At 40.1% G+C, this 20955-nt stretch overlaps 1 protein-coding gene across 2 annotated transcripts in view; it reads right to left on the bottom strand.

The window, feature by feature from the left end:
- Nucleotides 1-19420, bottom strand: part of caln1 (calneuron 1) — a 71815-nt gene extending 52395 nt beyond the window's left edge. Inside the window, exons 1-2 of one of the 2 annotated variants that reach the window (XM_055011944.1) lie at nt 18756-19420; nt 8451-8572 (exon numbers count right to left, since the gene is read on the bottom strand). In XM_055011944.1, the coding sequence (XP_054867919.1) occupies nt 8451-8565 (115 nt within the window). In that variant the 5' untranslated portion in view covers nt 8566-8572; nt 18756-19420. Of the gene's footprint in view, nt 1-8450; nt 8573-17083; nt 17643-18755 lie in introns of those variants that run through there. The other variant, XM_055011943.1, reaches the window with a different exon arrangement.
- Between the last annotated feature and the right edge of the window lie 1535 nt (nt 19421-20955).

Here is a 20955-nt window from a genome sequence, read left to right as displayed (position 1 = left end):
GGCTTTTATTTAAATTAACTCAGGGGATTGCAGATGTTCTTTTATGCAAAATAAATGTTTATTGTGAATTTGATTTATATCTGAGGAGAGTTGGTATTTTTTATTTATTTATTGTAGATTAATTTAGTTTTTGGGGGATTTAATGCGCAAAATGCCAATGTTGGATTATAGCCTGTAATTAAAGTGCATTCTGAAAAAATGTTTCATTTATAAAGTGACTTGGAAGCTATATAATCCTAAAACAGACACTGATTAAAACACTAAAACCCTGCACTTGTCGATCTTGTAAGATTTGAAAAAGGCATATGTATTGATTTGAATTTTATTGCTGTATTTGTTTTTTTTCTCATTCCCAAAACTGTTTAAGACCACCAAGGAGCTAAACAATAAATAAATAAATAAAATCATCTGAGGCTACATGCCAAAAGAACACATCTACGTAATATACAGAAGTAAAATAAAAAAAAAATTAAAACTAAGTTTCCTTTGGAGTCAAATGGAGCTTGAGAACGGTCTCAATCCAAGTGTACAGTTTGTATTTTGAATTTTTAAGTGAGAAAATGAAATTGTGGATGCATCCTTGAAATAGGATATGTGGTAGTTGCAATGTATGCATTTTTTGGAGTTCAATAATTTAGAAATATTATGAATACAAAAGTCTCAAGACATAATTTTCTAAATACTGCTCAGGACATCTTCAGAGCATCTTCTACAACAGGACTTTGATTTTAGTTAACGACTGAGTTGACCTTGTATCAACAAGTTGTTCCGGTGTTGAGATATTCCAGAGGGAAAACACAGTCAGCACCCTGGACAGCTCCCAGACGACAGCTACGACCAGCTCTCTATGGAAAGTTTTGTGAGACTACATTCAGTACACCTGCTTCTAGTTTCACCGCTAGTAGCTTCATCACTAGTGCCAGTCCTGCAGGTGGCCAAGTCTCTCAGCCACTTTCTAAGTCTGGTGGTGGAGAATCTACGTTGCTCAGGCACTATAGCTGCCAAATGTGACCTGCTGTTTATATGTGATGGCGTTTGAAACCTCTTCTCGTCTCTGTCTTTCATGGAAGGCTCAGTGTTAGTGGACTGAACAGACACAAACCTACCCGCAGGCGTCCTGCCGTCTGGTCCAACTCAGCATGCTTTGTGAAAGAAGAGCCCGAGTGCCAACTAGGAAGGATTTCTTGTGCTGCCCTTTTTACTAAACCTTTAATAAATTAGCCTATTTTGAGTTTTTCTCCTGGAATTCTTTTTTTTATTATGAAGTCTGATGGAATTCCTACTGGACTACCAGTATGGTTTCCGATGCAGCGCAACATGTGGTGTTTGCAAATGCTATTGGACAGTGTGGACAGTGGATGACATTGCATTTTCATTACACATACTTGGTTAAAAATAGTAGAGGGACGTTAGTTTTCAATGCATTCATGTCCTGATGTTCCAGCTTTTGAACCAATTTAAATTCTGGTTACTGTCTAGTCTTGCTGGCCTCAGGTCATAGCTGCAGTTAACATTTGATTTGCATAAAACTTAAAGGAGTTGCCGCAATTCACAAATGTAACCAAAGGTCAGTGGCCTCATGCAGCTCTTGGCTTGGTGTAAAGTACCAAACGTACTCAGCAGCACAATGACTCAGACACCACAGTACGCATAAGAGCACCTGCTGCAGCAAATCGACTGACAAACAAGAATTTCATGTAATATGTGAACATTTTGCATCCATTATAGTCATGCATATTATGTAAACAACATTTAAATGCCTTTATCAGAAGTCATTTGCAGGCAGAGGCCTTCAAAAAGAGATTATCTTCACCTTAGTCAAAAAATTCCTGCCCATAAATGACTGTAACTCCTGACATGTCGCACTGTGTCTTTGTACAAACAGCTCAGTTTGTTCTTTCAGGATACAAATCCAGTGATTAAGAGGGTTTCCCAAGCTAGAATCAAACAACAGACAGGAGAGCGCATAAAGCATAAAAGCATTTCTTAAAGCCTCTAGTTTGTGCTTGCATTTAGAGAGGAGTGGCTTATTCTCCTGCAGTGAGCTCTTGTCTTTTCTAGGTCTTCCTTGTGCCATGACTCAATTCACATAATGAATAAGACAAAAGTGTCTGCTCCCTAAAGTATCAAGGAAGGTGAAGCAAAATGTACAAATTGCTTTCAGAGCCCATAAAGAATGCACTCAGGTCATGGAGCAAGGGCAGTGCAACTCTGCAACAAACCTAAAAGGAGGCTGTAATGGTTTGACAAACACCAACATTCAGATAAATAAATGACAGCTGTGTCGATGAAAAAATAAACAGTGGCATTTGCTCTAAACGCTATAAAGTCTGTAACTTTAAGAGGGAAGAAGAGATGTTAATATGAGATGTTAAATCTAACTGGTTTTTGATGTAAAAGCAAAACTGAATCTATAAAGCCAGTCTTCAGCTGAGTGACAGCAGCGTTCCTGCTTTTGGCTTTTGACAGGATCACAGATTAAAGGCTTGGGCCTGAAGCACTGCTTGGCAGAAGGTGTGCTGATGTTCACACACCCTGATTGAAATCTCTATGATCACTGGAGCATCTTGTGAATTGTGTTTCAAAGAAGCAAGTAGCAACCCTACATCGTACAAGTGATATTTATAGATCCTGCACTGGTTTAAAGAATGTACACAGAACATTTAACCCTCCTTGCTGCTGTAATAACATCGTCCACTCTGCAGGCACCATGTGGAGCAAAAACACAGGTCAGGAAATAGGTACGTTTCTTTCTTTAGTGCTGCACAGGATTGTGGCCTCAACAGCTCAGCTGGTACAGACACAAAGAAATCATTTCAATATTGTTTCCTTGACTACAACCTAACCGAAATTCAAGATCACAGTTTTGCAAATGAAGCTCAAAATACAAAGTTTTCTTTTCCCCTCATTTGCTTGGAACAAATGAACACGGAGACGAATGCAGCCAGCTGTCTCTGAATGACTGAAATACGTCGAACCTTACAGTGCTATCCACACAGTAAGAAAGAATTTACGGCCTGCCGTTCTCCTTAAACTCCCTCCAGGCAACAGCAGCTTCTCCTGAGAAATGAGACATTAAGAACAAAGCACCAGCTGACTGATTCCACACTGCCAGCCATGTGACAGCTCAGCCCACTGTGGCAAGATTTTTAATGGCCCTGGACAAATACAGTAAATTGCTTCTTTAAATATTGTGCAGCAGAAGTGTTGAATGTGCAGAAAGTGGAGGCTGTGTAAGCTGTACCTGGGAATTGGAACCGGAGGGAGACTTACAGGTGGAAATGTCACAAGACAGAACCTGATAAAAGCCTTGTATTGTCTGATTGTTGTTGTTTTTTTTTTCACAAGAACTAGAGACATATCAGGCACAAAGCTGCTATCATTGTCACACTATTGGCCAGAAGTCAGTACAAACACTGCTACTGCGTTTATTTACATATTTACCATGCAGCCACTATGTTTTTTTTTTATAGACATGCCATATATTTTTATGCACCAAATAAAGTTATATCCAAAAATGCTATCATATGGCACTATCAGTATTATATACTGTTGCAGGACACTTTTTTATAGAGCACAATGTTAAGTTTCACCACAAAAGTCAAAAGCTAAATCAACATTTGGTGTGACCACACGTTGTCTTGAAAGGAGCATGAAATGTCCTCAGCACACTTGTGCAGTTTTTTAAGGTTGAACAGAGAAGAATTCTTTTTTGCCATTGCACAGTGTACAATGAAATTATGCAGCAATTTTGTCAATGAATTCACACAATCAGACAACAGCTGTTTTAGTCAGTACAGCAAGAACAAGAAAAGGCTGCTTATTTGGTGCATATAAAAACAGATGTTTAACAGATGTTGCACTTCTTAATATTGCACACTGCTAAACATTTGCAAAAATGCATTGACTTATAGTATTGGAAAATGTTCATACAATGTGCAGCTGTATACAGCTTCACTATATAAACACAAGGTGCTGCATATGAGAAGAAGGTGCAAAACAATGTATCCATTTCCAGACTCTGTAAATGTAACTGTGAGTAAATTACATTTTTGATAGACATGCAGGTGCAGACAGTCTGCGTTCGTGTTTGTCAGACTTCACTCCTCTTATGACTCTGGGGTAGAAGCTGTTTCTAATCTGATGGTATTCAACATGTGGGGTCTACCAAGCATTTTGTAGAACTTTTCAGTGTTTCTGTGGATTTAGGCTGTCATAATGTCTTAATCTTAATCTTCATCATTTAATGGTTGATGATAAAACTGGGGCTCTGTAATGACTGGGCCATCGATGTTGTAGGACTCGTGGTTCTTCTTATTGATGAAGGTAATCCAAATGAATCTGACTGTATGCTTGGGGCTGTTGTCACGATACAAACTGAATTATGTACCAATCAGACACCTCCCTGATGGTATAATGTGATAATTACTAATCTGACGATCCTTCTCTATTACTACTGTACCACCTGAGGAGATTACTCCAATTCCCTTTTGCAGAAATGCAGCCAAAAAACCTCCATCATGCTTCACTGTTGCCTGCATACACTGCCTGTACCAGAGTCCCACTAGTTCCAGCTGATTCTGAGCTAAAGACGCTGCTGAACAACATTTATTGTGAAGGTAAACTAGCCTGATGTGTCATTCATCTGCTGAATTGACTGAGCTCTGCATTTACAGTCACCAGCCTTGTTTCTCTGTACTTTAAGAGCTTTAACAGCACAACTGGAAACACCTGCATGCTGTGAAATCACTGCATGAGAGGGACCTTGACCACCTCCAGTCCTGTTGCTATGTACGCTCCTCTTGTCATAGTTTAATATTTCAGGTCGGAGAGGGTTTCACCAGTTTGGTGTAATGAACTGGGCTATATGCCTGCAAATCTTTCACAGTTTTCCTTGTAAAGCTGTTTTTATTTTGTTCCTTCTGTAACAGCATAAAATGTCTCGCACAGTACTGTATATTTAAAAAATAAAAAAGAAATGTTTTGTAGTTTGAAAAACACACAATATATGTATATGACCTCAAAGACATCAGTGTTCTAGGTATATAAAGAATCATGCAGACATAACATGCTGAACCACTGTACTGTCAAAATCTAATGTAATCTGTCATGTAATGTTTTGTCATTCTTGTATTTCTTTTTTCCAGTTTCAGATAAAAATGTTTCCAGTTACAGTGCTACAGCTCCCATCGTGATTTGTGAGACTTTAATAAAGCAATTGTTGTTAGGCACATGCTGAGCCCATCGAGCACATCAAAATTCACAACAAAATCTGACATTTGGAAGCAATTTGTTTGGCGCAGCAGTACTGATGTTATGCAGTCACAGGTGTGTGTTTATGGAGTTTCACACAACAGCTTCGAACACAGCCTCAATCAAAATCAGGAACCAGAACAATGTGTTTTATAAAAAAGGAAAAAAAGCACAAAGCTGTCATGGAGAGACAACAGTAATAACTACTGGCATTTATTTATTAGCATTTTTTGGTTCATTTCCACTGAAAATTGTCCTGTAATGATAAAAGTCACTAACAAGCCCTGTTTGTACACTAACCATGTACTTCCGAAAAAAATATGAAAATCACCAAGATGTGATTTCATGGGAAGATCTATTGTCACGAAAGAAAACTGTTTATACGATTTCTACAGAGATTTTTCGACACTTGCAGACGTAACTGGAAAACATGATTCGGTTAAACACATTATGTGCATAATATCTATGCAGTTTTTTTTCTCCTTTCTAATTTATGACACTAAGCAAACCATATTTCTGCCCAAAAAAAGAGATTTTCCTATACAACTAAATGGCATTTTCATTTATGTTTTTAAAGAAACGTACATTTTAACTGAAAGGTGAGACTTTGATGCAGTAGCTTCCAGTTAAAAAAAAGCCACAAAGTTAACAGTAGTGTAATGGAAATTTTATTATTTGATGCTTTCATATTAAGAGCTACTTTGCTATCTGAAAACATATATATTGTTTGATACTGATGAATGAAGAAATATATTCTTGTGCCTCTGTAATGTAACCCCTGTGCAGTGTAACCTTTGAGATGGTTGAACTTTGCTTAACCCAGCCAGAATGCTATGTCTGTTGACCTTCCTATCAGACATACCAGATGGTAGAAAAGAGGTGCTGGAAGTAGCAGCCATGGATGTTGCCCCCATTGAACCTCGCTTTTCTTTCTTTAAGCGTTCACACTTATTGTTCAAGCGAGAGCTAAACGAACCGCAGAGACGTTCCAAGGGGGGGTGAAAGGGGGGGCTGTCTGAACATCCTGACATTGTTACCTAAGTTCTTAGAAAAACCGCTCTGCAAGCAGTTAAGACAGATAAGCAACTTTCTATGTGTGTGTATGTGCAACTGAAAGTATAAAATGGGTTGTTTCCTTTTGAGGAGCGCACTTCGCAGTTCCTCTTTCACCCACCTGTTCTTTTTTGAAGCTTCAATAAAGAGACAAAGACACTTCTGGACTCATCAGAGTTTTATTCATACATCGATCGATCAAGGCTGAACTTAGTTTTTTCCACAACAGTAGCAGGGACAGTAACAGGATGTTTGCAGCAGGACTGTGCAGGAACATTTTCCTACATCGTTTTCATTTGCTGTGTGGTTCAGCTTAGTTATCAAATTAGTTAGGTTTAATAAAAATGTCATGGTTTGGGTTAAAAAACGACCCATTCACAACACGTTTGATGCTTCTGCTCCACTTTCTGAGTCCCACAACATATGATTTGCAGACGAAAAAGGAGTACAGCAACATAATAAAAGGCAAAGATATGCTGATTTGAGACATATTTGTCCTACATCACAAACAAATACAATCTGGCAGCGAATATGTTTTGCTAGACGTGTAGCTGCGAATGCAGTTCACTTAAATAGGAAGTTTTGGGAGACAGACCTGCACTAAGAGGAAACTGTGATTTTTTTAGTACCTGTTCACAGCCTGAGTGATTCATTCCTCCTTCTACAGGCTCTAACTTTCTAAACTAGTGAGCTTTTAGCAACAAGCCCTCTGTGAAGCCATCAATCCAGAATGCAGCGGATGGTAAACACCGATACAGTAATTACAGTGTTGACAGGTCGGTCGCAGTGGTTTTAAATGGACCTCATGGGGAACCCTCGAACCACAACTCATTTCTTATTTACCAAACAACATGAACCCATTGAAACAGGAATGAGGAATTCATATGCAGCAAATTCCTTCATGCATATTAAAACTGGACCCTGACAGAGTATCTGGCTATTATCACGCTCTGTGCTGCCAATTTTCCAGGCGGCAGCTTAATGTCGCATCAATGGATTATTATTTTGGAGGTCTGGCAGAGTCTAGTTTGTTTGCTACCTGTGAGGCTGTCACTGCTGACGCCGGCAGACTGTTATTGATCAGGTTTGTGTTGTACAGGCTCAGGTGATTACTCTCAGACAGACTCCAAAACAAAAGGGTTCATAAACAGCCTCAGAGAGAGAGTCCAGCAGACTGCAAATGCCCCGGCTGAGATAAGCTGCGTAGAGAATAATGCATTACTGTGCTTTTTTGGCTCAGATGAGGAGGATGCTGCTGGTTTCTATTGTCTTTTAAAACACTACTGACTATATGACTGCAAGTCGGATCAGCACCTGTCTTTTAAAACAAAACTTTGCCCAAAGTCTGTCTAGTTGCTGTTTGTAATACCACGTGATTGGTAGATCTGTTAGGCCACTGGAAAGCAAAACTCATCACAGGTTTGTGATTTTGATCCACCTCAAAAACAGAATCAAATGACCAGCTATGCTTGCGCTGGTGTCCTCTGGTCCATTAAACTTATTTTTCTTCACCGTATGCACCCAAATACCTTCCAAATTCTCAACATCTCTGTTGTTTTTCAGTTCCATCCAGTGTTTTTCTTTAACTTTTGGTAGCCGTTTCACTAATTTCTGGTTCTACACCCTCCTCAAGCTGCCATGAATCGTAACTAAACATAAAGCTGCAGTGGGTTTGTGATAATTTGTATGCAGCAACCATATTTCAAGCATCTTAGTCCAACTTTGTTGTCTTTTTTGCGCTGGAGAGGTGAACTTGTGCCACCTCATGGAAATAAATTAGCTGAAAAATTGGCCAAACGGACTAAAGCTGCTGCTGAAAACAAAAAAAGCACACACAAATACTTGTTTTTCCCAGAAAAGGCACAATGGATTTGGGATCTATGAATGTGCATGGCTTGTAACACTCACTGAAATGCCAGTTAGTAAATGTATTATCTTGAAACAAACTAATCAAGCGTGTTTTTTCCAGGGTACAATAACAGCATGCAATAGATACTGAAATATCATATTATCTTCATTTGTAGTGAAATGTTTCCAGTGATTCTGGGTGTAGAGAGACAGGCAGCAGGAACAGACTAATCACTTTAAATGGACATCAGGCCAAAGGCTGGACAGGAGCCAGACAGTTCATGCAGATGTCTTACCATCGAGCTCCTCAACAGAGATGCTGGCCAACACATCACTGTCACTGTCGGACAGCGAGCGGCTCAGGTAGTTCCCCTTGTAGAGCAGCCCCGCCGTCACATGGTGGAACGGCATCTTCTCCCTGAGAGATCACACAAAAAAACATCGTTTATCCTGGGCTGTTTAGGGAAAAATCAATTCTGGATAGCAATTACATGTTTGGAAAGACAGGAAGTCCCATGTGCATTCAAATTACTTCATCAAGAATAAAGTTATGAGGATGAATCGATGAGGTGCACAGATCAAGTTTCCAACCGGACTTATAATAAAGTAAAAAACAACATGAAGTATGAACCCGTAAGTGGCTACAGCAAGCTGGTTTGCACGTGTGATAGTGAAGAAGCTACTACAAATTAACATCCAAGCGGCGCAGCATGAACGGAATCCATAAATGAAGCAGAACTCATTTAGTAAATGAGAAGCCACACAGAGAGGGAGAGTCGGACAGCTTGGGGTAAATGTAGTGAATGTGTGTGTGTGTGTGTGTGTGTGTGTGTGTGTGTGCGGGAAAGCATGCGTGTGTGTAGTGTATATGTAAATGGGTCTGAGGCAATTAATTATTCAATAAATTGGAGCCCAAGGGCACGGTGGGAAATAAGAGCACATAGAGCGGTGAGATCCCAGTGATTCTTCCTTCGTTCTAATTGGATTTCATCTAGATGAGGACTTGGTGGGGAGCTTTCTGAGATAGAATGAGGAGCTCCAAATCAGCAGAGATATTACACTGAAGCATCGGTTTCTCACTTTCTCATTTACCTGTTGAACTCCACATCATCCTGTAAAATCATGTAAGCCTCGCAGTTACAGGAGCCTTCACAACACAAACGTACAACATTTAACAAGCATCTAAAAGTGAGACAGGAGAGGAATATTCAGCAGCATCCACTCTACTAAAGGTATGGAATTTCACCTCATTATGACACATGCAGGCTGCTGTTTCAGCTTGTTAACAAGATTAACAAACATGTGGCCTCCTGAGGTGAGCACGTTTAATTCTTCAGCTTGCACAGTTTCTACTTTCCCTCTACTAGACAAGCGCCACATGAAAAGTCACTTCATTACAGATACAGCTCTGCAAAAAGACATTAACAAGGGGTTCCTAAGTTGTGTTTTATTTATTACTTATGTTTCATCAGTAAGAAGCTTTTTAGAACAAGTTAAGAGTTTTTGATGGCTAAAAAGCCCCAGTTTGTGTACCCTTAAATAATGAAGTGTTTCAAACTCCGAAATTCATCTAATAGGATGGAAGAGAGCAAGTTTATAGGACAGTTTCGGAGCAAAAACGACTGCAATAAAAGATAAAACTGATAGAGGTAAAACACAAGCACATTTGGACTTCAAAAGGCAGTTTAGTCATTTGAAAAGTTGCACAATTCAACAACCCCTGAGAAGAAAATGATGATTATGTAATCTGAATAGAGATTTAAATAGGGCAGATTTGGTTACAGTTCAAGTAACTTTTTAAACACGACAGTATGCACATTAAATCTGACTTCAGCAAAGTTGGAAAAGGAAAAGTAAATGATTTAATGTTTAAAATCAGCCCACCAGAAGCAAAGAAAATCTTTTTCTTAAAATTTCCACAGCAACGAAAGGAAATTATAGTATAAACTCTCTACAATAATTGATGAAATATAGATTTCATTTTCTCTCTTCCTCCATTTTCTTCTTTTTAAAAACTACATTCAGCACCTAACAACGGCCGTGTTTCAGCGGTTTGAGCTACAAGTCATCCGTTACCTCACAAATCAAAGCTGGTCCCTGCATCTTTCTTGTTTGTCAGTTTAATAAGCATGCATATCAAGACGTCTGCCACGGCGCCTATTAGGAGCAGCTTTTTCTCGCACATAATGTCAGCATTTTTCATTTCCTAATTCATCAATTATTCAGCCATGTCTCAGCTGTCATTCTGAATATGACAATCATCCCTCTTGTCCGTTCTTTATAATTTATTGTTACAAGCCAATCCATATATTGTCAGGTGTCTGACACAGGTGTACTCTGTCCTGAATCTCTGCTGCTTCAAGCAGCATTGATCGGAATGATTTACCATGCAGGGGCACAATTTACATGCATTTCATTAGAGAAAGTTCTTGAGGAGCAGACGGTGGACTCTATAAACACAGGAATGGCTTGTTCTGAGAAAGTGAATGATTTTGGAAATCTTTCGAAAGCGAAGCGTGGAGGTGATTCAGCAACGTCATTCAGCTCAAACATTTCTGTTTACAGCAGTAAAAACCTGAAAATCTACGTGTTCCATGCGTTCTCTGAGTGTATTCTGTGAAAGTAGAGGAAAACTGTGGCTTCCATTGTGAGTTTTCTCACGTTTCTGACACCTTTGACTCTGCATTCTCATGTAATCTGTTTATCCAACTAAAAGCGCACACGAGTACTAATAAGGAGAGTGGAGACACGCTTTTAAATAATAATAACCGGGATTTTGCTGTTGTTGAGAACTACAAGTAGATAAGTGTTATGTGTACCGTATTTCAGTAAGCTAGTATTACGTGCATTTCAGACATAAATGTTGCGTTTTTATCCTTTTTTTGGATGGCTGGAGTTTACAGTTAGTGGGATTTTATGAGCAAAACAGACATAGGGGATAAACATCAGTATGAACTGAAGAGTTCAGAATAATAAACTAATGAGTCAATCAGCTGAAACTTCCTCAACAACACTGTTAAAGCAGATTTTGTCACTTTTCCAGAAGACCCATTATGAATCTATAAAAGAACTACGATGCTTGATTGTTTTTGTTGTGACAAACGAGTATGAGTTTAAATGAGTTATAGGAGTTATAGGAAACTCAAGGATGTCATTATATACATGGTCATTACAAGTGCATGTAAACTTCTTTACATAACTACAAGTAAACAAGTGGATCTTTCAACAAAGACTATTTAGTTTCCCCATTCTGAATAAATCATGTGGTGACACCGCTTTGTCCAAGGTCGAGAATGAACCTGAAAACTCAAACATTAAAGACTTTTATCAAAGCCAAAATTAGACTGTTCTAGCCTTTTAAATTTGAGGATTTTCTGCTTTTCTCTGTAGCTCTAATTTGAATAATTTGAGGTTTTAGATTGCTGTCTTGACAAAATAAGAAACTTTAATTTGTAGTATAGAGCTCTGAGAAATTTCTGAGGCTTTTACACACTGCAGGATGATTAAAAGAAAAAAGAAATCTGCAGATTAAATGAAGCGTAGCCCACCTTCAAGCAGAATACCAAAGTCAAAGATTGGCTTTCAGATTTCACACATTACTACCCGACACTTCTTCTCACCGTCTCTCTGCTGATTGGCACATACCAACACCGCTTGATGCCACAATTTCTTTGACCAACCTTGTCCCCAGGGGATATTCCTGGTACAGCTTATTTAATTAAGATTCACTGTACATGCACGTTGATTAGGGGACTTGATTCGTTCTCCCTACAGAATCCTTATTGCTGCTCAGAACATCCTAAAAGAGCAGCAGCATCTTCCAGCTAATTCAACAGTACGACCATTTTCGGCTTTGAAGCACTGCATAGACTTCTTCAGCTACATGTATTGACAGATCTCTTCTTTTTTAAATTTCAAACACATACCAAAGAGTGCAAAAACTGAGAGTATAAATATGTCTAAGAGTACAGAAAGGCGGTGCCACATCAAAAAGAAATAACATTTTATCACCACATTTCACTAATATCTCACAAAGACATAATGTTTAGTAAAAACCAATATGAAATATAGTTTAATGTGGTGAAACCTTTAAACACTAGATCTTCAACCCCTCAGGAAGATGCTGTAGAACAGAGCTGTTCACAGCCTTAAGCTTCATTAGACTTGATTAAATTGATCAAGGTCTCAGCTGAAGAAGCTAATTTGCCCTTCAGGAACAGAGCAACATGCAGTAATCACTTAAATCAGGAGTTCATCACTGACGCCTCAACCAACACCACAATCATTTTCCCTCATCTAATCATCATTCCCTACTTACTGCGATATATCAGTTCAATAGAAAAAGCAGGCGAAGATTGTGGAATTTAATACTCAGACTGACGGTTTGATAAAACTGAGCCATAGAAATGACTTAAAGATAAAAATCACAGGATGGTACCTCTGAATTTTACTGCGCATGCTGCAGGATGCACAAATTCTAGTCTTTGCAAAAGAGCTGCAACTCACAACTGGTTTCATTGCCGATATGATTATGTTTAATTGATAAAATATCATAAAATAGCATCTTCACAGGTGAAAATGGCGCTTGATATGTCTCATCCAAAGTCCAAAATCCATTTCACATCATAAAACTGAGAAAAGCAGCGAATCCCCACGAATTTCATTCAATCCACTGAGCAATTAATCAGCTAATTATCTCAATTTTGCTCATTACCTTAAAAGGACGAGGAGTTATCTTGTGTGAAAGTGTGGAAGCCTAAGCGGAAAATTGTTTTAGTGGAGCAGTACACTCAGCCAGACAAGAGCAACTGAAGAATCTGTAAAAATCACAGGTGAATGTGACACTAAAAACAGATGAAACCTGCCCTGCAGCTTTATAGACCAGTAACTCAAATTTTACATCGGGTTGAGGCCATTAGCTGATGCTGTTACACAAAGTGACTTTCCGTCGGCGAGTGAGTTGGGAGGCAGCGTCTGGCTCAAGGACAGTGACTGAACTGACAGCACACTACTGTTGATGGCTGCACTAGCTGTGATTGGACCTGCAGCATTTCATCACAGAGACGAGCTGCCACTCTGCTGCTCCTTGTGCTCCAAATTCCATCCCAAATCTGTTTCCACTCTGTGATCAGTCTATTGATTTGTTAGAGGTGCACCATTACAGATGACAGTTAAGTTTGACGACTGAGAAAAATTGTCTGAAGTCGGTAATTTGATTTCAGGAATACCTGCAGGACACCTGAGATATGGAAAACAAACAGCTGACTACTGTAGTGAAATTGGAAAAGACCAATTTCCCACATTAAAGCAACATGATAAAAGCAAAAAAATAAAGCAAAAGAAGTCGCATGCATCTTCAACCTAAACAAGATTTTATAAATACATACTGGACGATCGTTGCACAAACTGATCTTGTCCAAACTGAGATTTTATAATATACTGTTTTCCTCATTTTTCTCTCTATGGTTTTTCAGTCAAAACAGACGGCTTCACCTTGAACCAAGTTCTGCTGAATTTTATCCCTTTGCCAAACGGTTAATTGCTAGATTTCTCACAATAATATTTCAGGTATTGGCTGCACTATTTAAAGACCCTACTGGGGTATTAAAAAACTGACTTGAATGACTAATCGGACTTCTGATTTTCTAATTTCCCACACAATGGTAACCAGAAATAAACAAAAATAAAGCAAAAGCGTTCTGCACGAATCTTCGATCTAAACAAGATTTTTTTAAATAAAGATCATCGTCAGATCATCTGATGATTGGATAAATGTCTCAATATATTTTAATGCTTTAAACAGTCATGATAAAACTGCTGAAGTTCAACAGACAGAAGCTGAAATTAGTTTCTTTCTTCCCGCTGCCACACCGAGAGCCGAAATATGTGTTCAGTGCCGTTTGTTTTTCTGTTTTGTCAGCCAGGTTACACAAAAACCACCAGAGTTGAATTTTATGAAAACTAAGTGGAGAAGTGGAACATGGACAAAGGAAGAATCCATTAAATTCTGGTGTGGATCCAGACCACTTTTGTTAAAATAGGGTGAGATGGGGCACCGGAACTGGTGGAGGATGCACTTTGTGAGTGCCCTTCTAGTTTACTGTGATGGATTACAGTGATTAGAGCCTCAAAATGACTCCTGGACCATGTTTGCATACATGACTGGATTTAATGTTGACGTCTAAATTCTGATGATGATGGATATTTAGTCAAGAAAAACAAACATCAACTTCAAAATCTCTCACTTTAAAAGCCACTTCTCTTAGAAAATGGTAAACTTGACAAAACAAAATCCATTCTCAACATTTAAAGTGTTATTTTCTGTCCAAGTAAATGTCCAGTCACGCACAATGAAACTAATTCAAGGTGGTTTGACATTAGGCAAACTATTACTGCATCATTATAGTACTTTTAAGTCTTTCCAGTGTTGTTAAGACTGGGTCACAGCAGCAATGAACCCAATTACAGCAGAGACATAAATAAAACCACCTCCACTAAAGTTGTGAGCATGCCTTACAGGGAAAGCACTTCTTGTCCTGACACTTCAAGGAGAAGACAAAGATGACATGACTAATCAAAACACTTTGACCCTGAAGGAAGAAGCAGAAAGCTGCAATTATGTAGTTACCATTAAAATGCTGTACGTCCTCAAAGAACCCGCAGGAAGGAACAACGAACTCAGTCCTCTTTGCAAATTTCTTGTGTCCATCAACTAGACATCACAGATTAATGTCACACATTAGGATATAACATGGAGTTGTTGTGACAAGATCAGGACACCAAGAAAGAGAAAGGCATCGTTTCCACCTCTTTTTTAAGTTTTACAGTCAAAAAATGTCAACAAAAATGCACATCATACTCTGAGAAACCAAATCTGCATCTGTTGCTTGCCTGAAAGCCCAAATCAAAAATATTCAGCGCACAATGATGAGAAAATTTCAAAAAATAGGTACTCCTCATATTTGAGGACCTGAAACAGCAAATATTTGTTGTTTTTTTGCCTAGTAAATGATTTAAACGATGGTCAGATATTTTAATTTTCCATCCATGAAATAATTCATAAATCATCTTAGCACCACAACTTTAACATGCTGCTTTCACACGACAAATTGTGCAGAAAAAGACAATATCTCAAAGATCGTTTCCAGGGAAAAGGCATCACATCTTATTGCAACATTAGATGATATTTGCACAAGTAGATACAGTAAACAGCCTGGTTCTAGAAATCAGTCTTCTTTATACTGAAACTTTGAAATGGAATACTTTGCTCATCTTTTTTTCTAGCTGGAGCCGACAACTGCCCACCTTGAGTCAGGTTCTATCAAGGTTTTCTCTTTGCCATATGGGTAATTGTATGGTTTCTCTTAATAAAATTCCAGGTCTTGACCTTACAATGTAAACACACTGAGATAGTGCATGTTATGATTTGCTGCTGTAAAAATAAAACTGAATTGAAATGAACTACACGCAAAACTGAGCCAGTCCTTTGAGTCCAAACCTCTCTCTCCCTATAAAAAATGACTAATCGGACCATGACCACACCAGAGTGCCAAACCAGTCAGCCCTCAGTTCTGAGACTTGACTCTTGAAGAGAGTGCAACCTGATGAAAAGAGCACAGCTTTACTCACAGCTTTCTGCATGACAAGGAGGCCAGATGGCAGTTTCTTACATCAGACCCTGCAGCACAGCAGCCAATAGCAATGGGCCGATACGGAGAGAAACACAAGCAGAACACAGTGTACCGGCGGCAGGTCCTCTGGCCACAAAATCAACTTTGCGAAGGGCCGCGATACACTGACATCTTTATGAGTATGTGTAAAAATGTACTCAGTGCTCATTTAAATACATGGAGTAATCAGCCGGATGCCACTTCCCTTTCAAGGCACAAAACAGTCACTATTTACGTAACACTGATGAAATGGATTTCCTTCACATCACGAGGAAAAACTGCTGAAGTGAGACAACAAAAAGAGGGTAAGTTTTGCTTTGATCAACACTGAACCACAGAGTGCATTTAATGCCTCCTGTGCCAGATACGTTTCTTTTTCTGTTCACATCCGTGATGGGACAGCAAAACAAAAACACATCACAGACTGAGGTGTGGTCACATTAGCAGAAAACTCAAAAAAAGTTTCCATTGAAAGAAAGAAATGTATCATTGTTGTTTTGTTATTTTCTATAATTGCTAATAGAACCTTAACTGGTCATAAAAATGGTCAGTTCAGGAAATAACATCACTGTTAAAATGGAAAAACAAGAAGGTTTACGTTGCATAGCGTCTAGATCAAGTCAGAAGTTTGACATTCCGGTCACACTTCAATTTTCTTGCCGCTCTCAGCTGTGTTTCAACGTAGAGTGAAGCAGCTTGGTGCCGTCTGATAACTTATCAATCATACGGATTTGTTTAAACACAGCGAGCCTTTGACAATATCAAACAGTTTTGCAGCAAACACACAAAGGAGATGCAACAAACCATCAATGCACAAACAGAGCAGTTCCTTGCAGGAAGTCATGATCAAAACGCATTAATCGCTACTGATTTCGATCATCCAGTGGTTACCGTCTATAAGGTGTGTAAAATAACACCAAGTTGCAGCAGATGACAAATTAGTTTGACACAATTTGTCCATTTAATGTTAATTTTAAAAAGAGAAAAGTATTTCAGGGAATCAATGAAACATGTCTGGACTTTCCTGTCAGAGCAATTTATAGTTAAATGACTTTCCAGTGTTATGAACTGTGCAATAGAAGCACACAAGGTGCTGGAAAATGCAGCCAACTGGATGCAAAGACAATTCATCAAAACATCACTGGAAAACTGGAGACAAAAGACGGGAGTGTCCCACAGAAGTGGCGCCTCTCTCCACACATTACCAGCTGCTTCCTGCAGCAACAGACTCTTTCTGTCTGTCCTCTGCTGATTCTTACCCACACCGGTGGCTCTCGCTGTACTCTGTAGGATACTGCAGCACCTCAGCCTCCCTGGCTGGACTCTCCATCACGTCCAGCGTCCCGTCCCTCAGGTATGGGTTGCCCGGCAAGTCTCCGTTCACCTCCGACTGCGTCCCTGGAGGTGGCATGCCTGAGGGCTCCAGCGTCTGAGGATCGGGTTCTGTGACCTCCTCCTCCATCAGACTCTTAGATGCAGTGGTGCCTCCAGCAGCAGCAGCAGCAGCAGCAGCAGCACACCGCCTGTCCACAGACCTCTGAGCCCGGCTGCCTCCACAGTTTGGGCTTGTCCCAGAGCAGCAGCATCAGTTCCCAGAAATCCGTTGTTAATATTTGAGCAGCGAGAGCAGCAGGTACGTCGGCTCCTCTCACACTCCACTCCTTTGGCTCCTTACTCCCTCCCTTCCTCACTCCCTCTCTCCCCCTTTTGCTCTCTCACTCACTCTCCAGTGCAAACATTCCTCCACATGGGGAAACTGAGTGGAGGGCTCATTAGTGAGTCCCAATGACAGACTCAGCTCTGCCTGCCTGCGGCTGTGCTCACAAAATACACAGGGAGAGGCTGGAGGGAGGGAAGGGAGAGGCAGAAAAAAAAGGAAAGAAAGCGAGAGAGGTAGAGGCAGAAGGAGAGGAAGAAAGACAAGGTGCAGACAGATATGACAAATGTGGAAAAAGAGACCAAATGGAGCTGAAAGAGAAAAGAAGGGGCTGACAGAAGAGAAAAGCCAAACTATTTGTATCTGTTTTTATATCCCAGTGGATTAGTGCAGGTCAACACAGGGATGCTGTGGAGGCGCGTCACACACACACACACACACACACACACACACACACACACACACACACACACACACACACACACACACACACACACACACACACACACAGAGACACGTTGGGGGGGGGGTGAGAGCGCGCCTTGCAACAAGCGTGCGCCACCGTGTGGAGCAAGAGCGCGCCTTGGATGCTACAACCAGGGGAGGATGGAGACGGTGGGAGGCGTCCCGACAGGGGTCCACAGTGAGAGCTGAGCTGCTGAGCCCCTCTTCACGGCTCCTGAAAGCCTTGCATCACATCAACCCTCCTCCAGCACAAAACACTGCCAGCGGGCTGCTTGTCGTCAGTGTGACAGAAATGACATTTGTGCAGCAGCCAGCATCACGAACAGACGTCAGCGGTGGTAATCTACTAATCACCCATTCTGCTCAGATCTCATGTCACCTCGTGAGTGAGTGATTTGGGTTTTGAAATGAATATCAGACGCTCACATTTGAAATCTCTGAAAGCCCAGTTGTTGGAAATCAATTTACATTAAGCAGGTGGACACTTAAATGACAAACTTTACGCAAAACGGAACAAAAGACTTTGTTAGGTTGCAGTAAAAGTAATAACTGGACCCATTTTCCACACAGCATTCACCATCTGTTGACACACATAAAAGTGCAGCAGAATTTAGCAGCAGGCTCCAATGAGTGGACATCATGACTGAGCCAAACAACAGGTGTGGGCCTGAGGGGAGCTACTTGTGTGATTTAACACGGACAGAAAGGAAGACAGAAAAAAACATCGATGTGCAGAAACAATAATAAGCTGCAGCCTTTTCATTTCCCCCCCACTGAAGGTGATTTATTGGCCGATTTCCACAACTTACCTCTGAGGGTGTTAAACGTGTGAAGGTGATCAGTCAAATCCGTTAATCGATGCTCGCAGTAGGATCCAGTTTAGAGACTTGAGCTTTACTCTCCTCAATCAGCCTCGTCGATCGATCCCGGAGATGATCCTGTTGATTGTTGTGTCACTACTGAACTATTCCTTTATTGTGGCACCGCAGCGTGCTCATCTCTTGCCATTGTAGATGAAAAATAAAGGTCACAGCAGCAGCTTTGTGTTTTTTCTCTGAGATGAAGTCCAGCAGCAGAAGCGCGCCGCGAGTTGCACTTTTTCGCCAAACTCTCGCCAATGTTTAAAAATCTCTCCCTTCGCTCCACGTCGCGTCGAATCCACGTTACATTCACAAGCAGCGGAGATTAATTAGAGGGGAAAATAATGTTTTAATGCACAGGTCCGTTCTCTCAAAGTAAAAGATCCATGGAGTGAAGCTCCACACAGACATAGGTACCGAGTGTGGCTGAGATTGATGAGAGCAGCCCGGCGGCCAACAGGGACGATCCAACCCGAATCAATACGCAATCGAGCAGCAAAGCAGCGGATTGGCTGCTTTTACTCGTTTGCCTTAATCGGTTTATTGTGTCATTTTCAATCTGAGAATCTACCTGCACTGGATCGAAATATTAAACTGGACACATTCCTTCCAAGGCTGTTATCCCGCCTCTTCCACAGATTCTTTTTTTTTTTTTTGAAATAAAGCCAACCAGCCAAAACATGACTGACTTTTCTCCTGATTTCAGAATGATGCATTCACTGGCAACTATTTTTTTTTTTTTTAAATTATATAATTTCTTCCTTTTGTAGTTTGCCTTTGATTTATGATTTAGTTGTAGTTTGTTTCTTTTCATTCCAAAATCATATATGATAACCTAAAGTCAATGATGGGTGGTAGAGGTCTGTGGAAAAAAAATATATATTATTTAACCTCTTGCCAGGTCCCAATCTGAAAAAAGTGTATATCCAATTGCCTGTAGTTTTTGTCACTGATTTATTTGTGCCTCTTTCTCAGTTTTATTTTTAAAGCTTGGATTCTGATATTTGAATATTTTTGAACCAAGCTTTATGAAACAAACAAGTATCCCTTAAAAATGGCACCACCTGATACTTTTTTCATGCAAAAACCCATGCATTCGTGATAACTTAACATCAACTGGGTCTATGAAAAACAACACAGCTTATACTTCAATTTTTCATTTTAGCAGGTGTTTGCATTGTCAATGTACCTACTTTTTCATTCAACTTATAGCAGGTTTTAAAAGGGAAAAAAATTATGTTTAATTGGCTCTAATCTGGTTCAGACTAAAACAACATCTGAAGGAAACACAAAGAAAACAAATGTGCATGAAATTAACTAAATATTACCAGCTGTGTTTTATTTTCCTCCACAAACTACTAAAGTTAGGTTTCTTGAACTGACTCTTGGTTTTAAGGCGAACCTGTCACATTCACATGACCCCTGCTCCAGTTCAGACTCCTGAACAATGACTGATGTCCATATCAGAGCCAGAAACAAGACCGATGGGTCAGAGCAGCCTCCACCTCTGTGATGAACGACTGAATAAATCAGAAAGGTTCTCTTTGACAGTCTGCAGGTAAAAGTGTTTCCCTCGGGGTAAAAGGGCCTGTTTTGGGCCTGCTGGAATTGCTATAAGTGATAAACTATCTTCGGAATAGTGCTGAGTCAAGAAGTGACACCTGCTCTCAGAAATTGAAAAGTTATCTGGTACTTTTTAGAGGACAATGAAGAATACGGGGACCTTACAGCTGAAAACTAATAACTGATTTATACATGCGGGAAGGTGAATAAAACATGCAGGCAGCTTCTCAGCTTGCATTAAGTAGGTTCAACTAATGTGGTGTTGGCTCACAGGCATTCCTACTATTTATGGAAGGGGAATGACTGAATAACTGAGAGAAAAGCCACGAGCAAACCCAGGACACGGTGGAGTCAGCAAATCCCTGAAAGTCTGAGCGTATTTGGTGGCCTGCTGTGGAGTGAATGAAGCTGTTCGGGAGCCAGGAGTTGCTGTTCTGCTCAGTGTCACTCTGGCTTGAAAAAGGAGCATAACAAATGGGTAGATAGATATTTCTTCTGCTGCCAACAAGCAAATGTTCATTTATTTAGTGTTTGTGCATCCCTGGATTTTGCTAGAATTAGAAAAAATGTCTGTGACAGTGATGTT

The sequence above is a fragment of the Amphiprion ocellaris genome, chromosome 7, assembly GCF_022539595.1.
Source record: "Amphiprion ocellaris isolate individual 3 ecotype Okinawa chromosome 7, ASM2253959v1, whole genome shotgun sequence".
In the NCBI taxonomy this organism is placed as follows: Eukaryota; Metazoa; Chordata; class Actinopteri; family Pomacentridae; genus Amphiprion; species Amphiprion ocellaris.
The sequence above is the reverse complement of the archived record's forward strand: the minus strand, read 5'-3'. Positions and strand labels throughout refer to the sequence as shown.